General features: G+C 34.8%; 1 protein-coding gene across 1 annotated transcript; it reads right to left on the bottom strand.

Moving 5' to 3' along the window:
* Positions 1–4,342: 4,342 nt before the first annotated feature.
* Positions 4,343–6,805, bottom strand: LOC143470980 (uncharacterized). The gene is made up of 6 exons (XM_076969289.1): positions 6,490–6,805; positions 6,110–6,194; positions 5,520–5,677; positions 5,142–5,266; positions 4,713–4,813; positions 4,343–4,580 (listed from the first exon to the last, which is right to left on the bottom strand). Exons 1-6 carry the CDS (start codon positions 6,539–6,541, stop codon positions 4,532–4,534), a joined length of 570 nt encoding a protein of 189 aa, XP_076825404.1. The 5' UTR covers positions 6,542–6,805; the 3' UTR covers positions 4,343–4,531.
* Positions 6,806–7,855: the final 1,050 nt, after the last annotated feature.

Genomic DNA, 7,855 nt, shown 5'->3' with positions numbered 1-7,855 from the left:
AACAAGTGGTACCGGTCATCATGCGTATATAGATACGTCATGACTCGTCTTCACGGTAAATCGCGACACCCTTTACTGTATGTGCACTTTTGCTCTCGCTTCTTATGATATCGCGGCCCGAACTTCGATTAAGTCGCGTTTATTTCTGAATTTTGTCGACAATCTACTTCACACGACCTCTTTCGTACATGCGCCACATTTGACAGACTTAAAAAGTGCTGTAGGCGAGTCTTTAATATAAGGTTTTACCTTGGAAAGTGTGTGTAGAGTTAATCAGTAAATGTTAATCATTTGATCGTGTTAATCAGTAAAACTTTGCAAATAAGCAATACATTAATGTGCACTGGCCTAACAAATTTCTTCACACAATCGACTCAAAAACTCTTCTATACAGAGCTGTTGCCGCTGAGTTGAAGTTTGGCAAATCGATAAAGAGCAGACAACTGCATACACGTGATAAAATCTAAAAAATGCTTCTTTGTTTAAACTCAATGAGACGTATGACGTAATGAACATCGATTACTAAGTTTATGTAAAAGTGTTTTGTATACATAGTGTAAGTATATGCTCAAGTATACAGTATAAACCAAAATATCTGTTGTAAATAGGTGGGTTTTCGGTCCATGAAAAATGCATATTGTAGCTTAAGACGCAAAGATGGATTGAAAGTTTTGTACAACTATAAATAATAAGCTAAGGCCTAAGGCTGTGATGTTTTGTTCCACGAACAGAAACATATTTACGAGAAATTCCCAAGTTTTCGTGGTTGACAGCTGTTTCCAGAAAGTCTCTGTTTAACATCAACTTATCTAAGAAGCAAAATATCAAAGCTTCTTAACGGTACAAATGAAAAGAATGTCGAGGTGAATGTCGCGATCGCAACACATCCGGGATTAGCATATAATATTGTATCATATTACATCACGTAGCTTCAACCTGTAGCTGTTTCAGACTTTTTAGAGGGAATGGAACACGTTGGTTTTTATTTGTTAGCACTAATTATTTTAACTTTCACTGCATAGCGCCGAAGAAAATCATGATTTTTTTAGTTTTTATGTTGGTAAATTTTACCTTGATTTCATCAATACTTTGAAGTTAATTCAAGCAAGCCATCAAATTTGCCTGTTTTAGAAAAGTGTTTCTTGCATTTCGAAAGAATAAACACAGATAAGCGGTTTTTGATTCAACTTTGTAAAATTTCTGAAAAGCAGCTTGCAAAGCCAAGTACGTGGAAATGATAATTACCTGATGCTGGTATTAAGTGCACTCTGTGAACGTGACTTTGGCCGTGTACACATTAAACACGTTTCTAAGTTCGTGGCAATTGTCTTAGAATAAAGGACAAAGAAGTTTTCGATTGTTAAGATTCTGCTGTTTGTTTTTTTTTTTTAGTAAAACCGCAATCGCAGTAAAAGGCAAAATCTGCCGGTTGCAGTGCCAAATGTTTAAGCGTGAAGTTATACATTTCAACTTATCTTTTGCGTGATAAAATTATATATAAATATATACATAAAAGTTCGGTTATAAAATTTACATTTGCGCAGCTATACATAAAGTTGACCCTCGGTGTTATAAAATGGCGCATGTTTGTAATGATGAAAAATTTGTACAATGATCAGGATAAATGACAAATAGACTGAACGTGATTGTCTGGGTCGTGTTTTTAAACTGGCGCCGAAAAAGGTCACCTGCAAATTACGTCACTTGCATAGCGCAAGTTTGACGTAATTCATGACGAAGTGAACTTGGTTATTTTATGATATAAATAATGTTGAATAACTTGCAAACATCAAGTAATCTTGTAGCAACCCGTAATTAACGGTAATAGTTTCTCAAAATTAGGGTTCACAAAAACGTAAAGTATTTCCATTTTGACTATAACAAGATTGAATGTTGTAATTTCTGGCAGTTTTCAAAGCCTAGAACTTTTGTATTTCTTCTCTTAATGATGTGTCTCTTTTTTCCAAGTTTCCTATTGTTACGAAAATGTTTTCCAAATAGCATGTTCCTTATAAGGTCAGTCAACTTACTATAAGTGGTTGCAACGATTTACTACAAGTTTAACGAGATGCAATTGGAGACTTGGCGTGACTAAAGCAGCGCGGTATGACTTATCTCCTGGAAGGTTAAACATAATCACAGAATCACATCAATATTCATTGACTTTGGGACTGAGTGAAAATATTTCAAACTATTGTTTACCAACCAACAAATTTGGGATGAAACAAATCTTTCAAAATTGCTTGCTTCAACAAAAAGCATTTTGACCAAAAAAATTGCTGATTTAGCACTCGGTCAAGTGTGTTTGAAACAGAGAAAGACAAACTACGTGCAAATAATGCGGCGCTTTGCGTCTCAGGGTTGCCTTCATTTTCCTTAATTATGTGGTAATTACCCAAGATGTAACTGCCTTAAGTTCATTCTACCTGTGGTGCAGTGGAAAGCGGCCATTTGTTTTTTTATCTGGTACTGTACTTTTAATATTTTGTTTGATCCGAGTCGCTGCTTGTTCGGAAACAGAGAGGATTTACAGAACCTAGGAAAACTTAACAACAATACCCATACCTGAAGCTGCGGCATTGAATGCTTTGCTAAACCAAATTGCCGCAGGTCAAACATGAAGCGTTAATTCTGCTTAACGGAAACAAAAAACGTATACGTGACTTTGGTTCTGTTTCTTTGCTTTTGAGATCCGTCTTCTTATGACGATTGATGACGTGCCGCATTTCTATTATTTTGATGTTTTGCTTTTTCACTAAAACTATTCCCCGCTTTCTCGTTTTATTGTTTATCATGTTTTACAACAGAATTTTTTTGTCAGCGAAAAATATCATTGCATATTTCTATTTTCGTTTGCACATGATTTTAGTTAATTTAAGCCATCGTATGAAGTAACACACCTTGTATACTCAGCTTTATGGCTCCATTCAACTGTAGAACGTTGAATGGAGGAAAAAATCGTTAGAATTGCAAAATATTCATGCTTCTGGTTGCATTGGCAAACTTTGATTAGTAATGCATACAATACATTAAAATGCCCAACGAATTTCCGTTTAATAGCGGCTAAAAATTCAAATGAAACTTTACGAAAAATACCAAAAAATAAGTCTAAGAAACCAAACTCCGCTTTGAAATGCGGAGAAAGGTTCCGCACATCGTGACAAGAGCTTCTAAATAAAGTCTAGTGGTGCGGGACTATATTAGGTTGGACTTGATCTTGATTTTAAGCCGCTGTTATATTTGTTTTTGCTGTAAGGAAAAAAGTTTTGTTGTTAGACTTATATAACACGACGTGTTTTATGTTCCTTCGGTGTAAGACTTTGTAGACTTTTAGTACTTAATTTAGTTCCTATAAGCATCTGCAAAGATAATAATAGGTTAACAACAGACATTGTAGCGCCTGTCAATTGAGCTAACTGTGCGGGGAAAGTTTCAACATTTTTTATTCAAGGGTTTTTTGTCAAAGTTACATCACAAGGAATACAATAAGCGAGAAATGCCGTATATCGACAAACAAAACTTGATTATTATTGAATGAGCTTTGGTTTTGTGCTTTTCAAAGATATGACCAAAGATATACACGATTATGACGTCAACTGCTAATCATATATTCAGGCGGCTGTGGCGGGAAAGTACGTTTTATATTTTCGTAACGATCGGTGGTCGATGGAAAATTTTGGCACGAATTTCCTCAGAACTTGGAAATCTTGATTGACAGCTTGAATTAGTTACATAAGCGTCTGCTCGACTAAAGGTTAATACTTAGCACGTGATGATATTATAACTTGTAAACTAAGACTAACATGCCTTTTGAAAACGCAGCTATATTTCAAGCGACTGTACTGCCTTTACAACGCTTTTATAATTACAGGCGTCGCTGGTACCACCGCGGCCGCCAGACACCGCACTTTTAAGCTTTGTGCTGTAATTTACACCTTTTGCAGGGAAAAGATTTTAAGGAGCACGCAATCATAATACACGATTATAAAGTTTCAAAATCCTCATTTTTCTGTTGTCTGTTAAAAGCACAAAATCCTCATTTTGTGCTTTACCACAAACGTTTTGTTGGCAGGTTTCAATGTTAAAATGTTAATGTTAATGTCAATGTCATTACTTTATCCAATGGACAAACTGATCATAGCTAGCAGCGCTATATAGCCGCTGGTTTTAAGACTTGTGTTATAACTTTACAGTTTGCTGCAAAAGGACGAATTATAGAAAACATGATATGCGGTAAATCAGTTGCTTTATAAAAGAGTTGAAATTTTTGACTCATTTTGTGCATAGGACTTATTATACTTATGGAGATTTCATACATGGCAACATTTTGTCGCAAACAAAATAATTGTAAATTATTATTATATTATTATACATATCATCATATTTTTCTAAATAAACAAAAAGACAGAAAACAATAAAAAATGAAAAACGAAACAAACAGAGAAATTTTGGATCATAAATAGTTTTGCAGTAAAAATAAAAATAAAAAAAAACGCAAAAAAACTTATTAAACTATGATCTCATTGACTGGTTATTCTTCGGTTTGTTGCTGTGGCAACGATGACGTAGATTGCAAGTCACTGCAAAGTGCAAAAACACGACTTTTAAATTTGGAAGCATTTACAGGAAATTACCTAAAACTTGTGCAGTAGAGTTCATGATGGTATAGCTAGCAATTTTGTTTAGTCGTAACAAATTGGCTTAAAACTCACTTTTCAAACGCATCGTTGTCTTCATATGCAGGTGGTGGTGATTGCTCGTCAATGTCTTCTTCCGTTTCTTGCGGCCATTTTGATAAAACTCCATAAAAATTCTGATGATTTGATTAAAATTAACAACGGTAAGTTACAAGGAAACGAATGGTTGCGTGGTGCAATGTGTATTGAAATTAATTTCTTTAACACATTATTAATGTTCTAAAAAACTTCAAGCTTATCTTAAAGTTCTGCCGCACACAATTCAAGCCGCAAACTCACAAGTTAAAGACAATCAAAGTTTAAATAAGCCACAAGGTTTACAACAGAAGTCGCACCGACTCAGCGGACTGTAATTTGACAACAAACGAAATACTTTGACATAATGCTCGCGACTTATGCATTTCTATCTGCACAAGGTTGAGCAACTTTCCGCATTCCTCGTACCTTCAAACCGGGTACACTGTAGTATATCGGCGTGCTGGTGGCAAGATCAAGTTGCTTGTATTTGTGGATGACGTCATAGGATGGAGGCTTGGTCAAACACTGCGGTATCGTTATCTGCAACGAACCTGCGAAGATTTACATTCACCTGTTTAATTGGAGATTTTGTATAAATGTTTATCAGCTTATGTCCTGAAGCTATTTTGATACTTAAAATAGTTCGATATTGTTCTCCGGTTTTGTTTCTTATATTTATTTTGCCTCAAAAACTTATTTATTTTGTTTAATGTATTTTGTCATATCGTGAGTTTTTTCAGCAATGATGGTCTCCCAAGAAGCAATACATTGAAACTAAAGCTGTGAAACAACCAAGTAACTTACCGTCAGTGAGATGTGTGACTTGTGCAGATTCTCTATTTTCGTTGTTCGCCGATGACTTGTTTTTGCACAAGAACTTTTTAATGGCCCATTGTAACAGAAGAATGACCACAAATGACGCAATAATGGAGCCAATTATGACGGCTAGTGACGTCAAAGCCCTGCACAAAGCAACTGTTCGTAAATATTTCGATTATACCGAACAGATTACGTCAAAAATCGAAGAATTTCTGCAAAAGTTAGACACGAAAATCTAAAAAGATATTTTTTATACTTTCCCGGAAAACATGATGCCATAAAAAATTCATACTGTATATGACAAGTGATATGAAACAAATAAGACCGTTACATTAACAATGCAATTGGGAAAAGATCATATTGACCTGACAAGTGGTTTTCAAACAGGAGTTTGCAAAAGGGGGGGAGGTGCTTTACTTTCTTAACATCGTTTAAGTTGGAAGTCACCGAGAAAAGAATTTACGCAGGTGGGAGGCGTCGAACCTGTGCTGGCTGCTTTACATTGGCGTGATGAATTTCCGGTCATTTGATTCAACACGCACCAACACGTTTTATTATAAAGAAAAGAAACTTACGAATTTACATCAGGTCTCGTCTCGGTCTCGGTTGGAGCTTCAGTAGCATTTTCATTTTCCTTCAGCAGAGACATCGCGAAACTTCCTGACATAAAATTATGAATTTTGAAAAGTTATTAATTCTAGTAAAACCGTTTTCGACTGATACTTATAACTTTATAAGTTGCATGAACGAATGTATCGATAGTAATTCTGACCAATTGGATTCGGAAAGTTTTGAAAAGTTATCTATTTTAGGAAACACCTTCCTCAATGGAAAATTACCATTAAATCAATGTATACTCAGTAATTCAGAATTACTTAAATTAGAACAGGTTTGTCTATGAGTCATCGCTTAGACTTGTTCTTAAATAGGCTTTAATTGTAGACAAGCAGATTACCTTGGTTGAAAATAGCGCAGGGAATCACCACGTGAAGATATAGTTCGGACATTTTCGTCGAATTAATTAATTTTGATCGTGATGTCTAAAAATAATTGCTATAGCTATTAAAGGGTTAAACAATCTGCAAAAAAGTATAAAATTAGATCATTAAAAATTAATTGTGAGATACATTTACATTTCTTCACTTTTCTATTTTCGAAATTCCTTTTAATAGCTTTTTTTAGTTTAGTTGGAAACTTCACAAAAACCTCAAGTAAGGTTACAGCTTCGTTAATTTTTAGATCTAGCCTTGACATGCGATCTATGTAGCCTACAGTCCCACAGGACAAAAGATGTACAATTTACAAGGTGACGCTTTATTTTTTACTTGGTATTATTTTCCTTCTTACTGTATATATTGTTAGCCGGTAATATATTTTCTATTTAAATCGAATGTTTTAAAAATAAACATGACATTTTGTATACATTTCTATAAACGATACCATCTCTCCCTGTGGTATGTTCATAATCAAAAAGAATTCTCAATACGGAGATTGCAGATAAAATAATAGACTATCATTTTTGTACAATCCTTTTCAACGTTAAGGCGCAGCTGACAGCTACGTGTATACGCTTGGTAAAAATGCTTCGTCTAAGGGACAACGTTTATATTGATATTAAGCTAAGATTTTGATATAAGCTAATAATTGGCTTAATTTGATATGAAGCTAATAATTAATAGCTAATGTTGTGCTGTTAAGAATGATTTCAAGCTTACCATACCTTTTCTTCACTGTTCTAGTAGATGCAGCTGTATGCTTGCTTGCGTGCTTTACTGTAACCAGCTAAACACCTAACCGGCGTAAATTTTTAAAGTTGTTTAAATCGAAGCATCTTTGCCCGTAGCATGCTGTACTTGTCTGAATAAAACGTAATCTAACGTCTGATACAACGATAGATGTCTATAACTTATACATTATATTGATGGCGATATTACTTATTTGGTTACTTTGACCACCGCTGATTAAGCTGCATGCCTGTAGTCTTGATGAGTTTTTTACGGTAACATTCCAAAATGCTGACCACGGTATGATTAACGCAACGTAGTTACAAAGTCATCTAATTAAAAGCATCTTTGTCCATAACTTATTAATTCCATCTAATATCTAATACAAGGATAGATGCCCAACCAAGCACTACAGCTTGAGATATCATATGCTACATAAAGCATTGAAGTTGCTTGAAGCGTATTTGCATACAACTGAAGTGGGGAATAAAAAGGTACTTCGACAGCGTTCCATTACTTAACTTCAACTTTAACTTTTCTATTCAACATCAACGCTGGCAGCCTTGAAGCGTTTCCAAAGCTATCACTTTTCGGTTT

This window comes from Clavelina lepadiformis, chromosome 9 (genome assembly GCF_947623445.1).
Source record: "Clavelina lepadiformis chromosome 9, kaClaLepa1.1, whole genome shotgun sequence".
NCBI lineage: Eukaryota > Metazoa > Chordata > Ascidiacea > Aplousobranchia > Clavelinidae > Clavelina > Clavelina lepadiformis.
Note: the sequence above shows the minus strand (reverse complement) of the source record. Positions and strands in the feature narration are given on the sequence as shown.

Excerpts from the sequence above, each read along its gene's own strand:
- LOC143470980 (XM_076969289.1), bottom strand. The coding sequence starts at position 6,541 with ATGTCCGAACTATATCTTCACGTGGTGATTCCCTGCGCTATTTTCAAC. Across the intron at positions 5,678-6,109 it reads ACGAGACCTGATGTAAATTC|GGCTTTGACGTCACTAGCCG; the intron begins GTAAGTTTCTTT and ends TGCTTTGTGCAG. Across the intron at positions 5,267-5,519 it reads AGTCACACATCTCACTGACG|GTTCGTTGCAGATAACGATA; the intron begins GTAAGTTACTTG and ends AAATCTTCGCAG.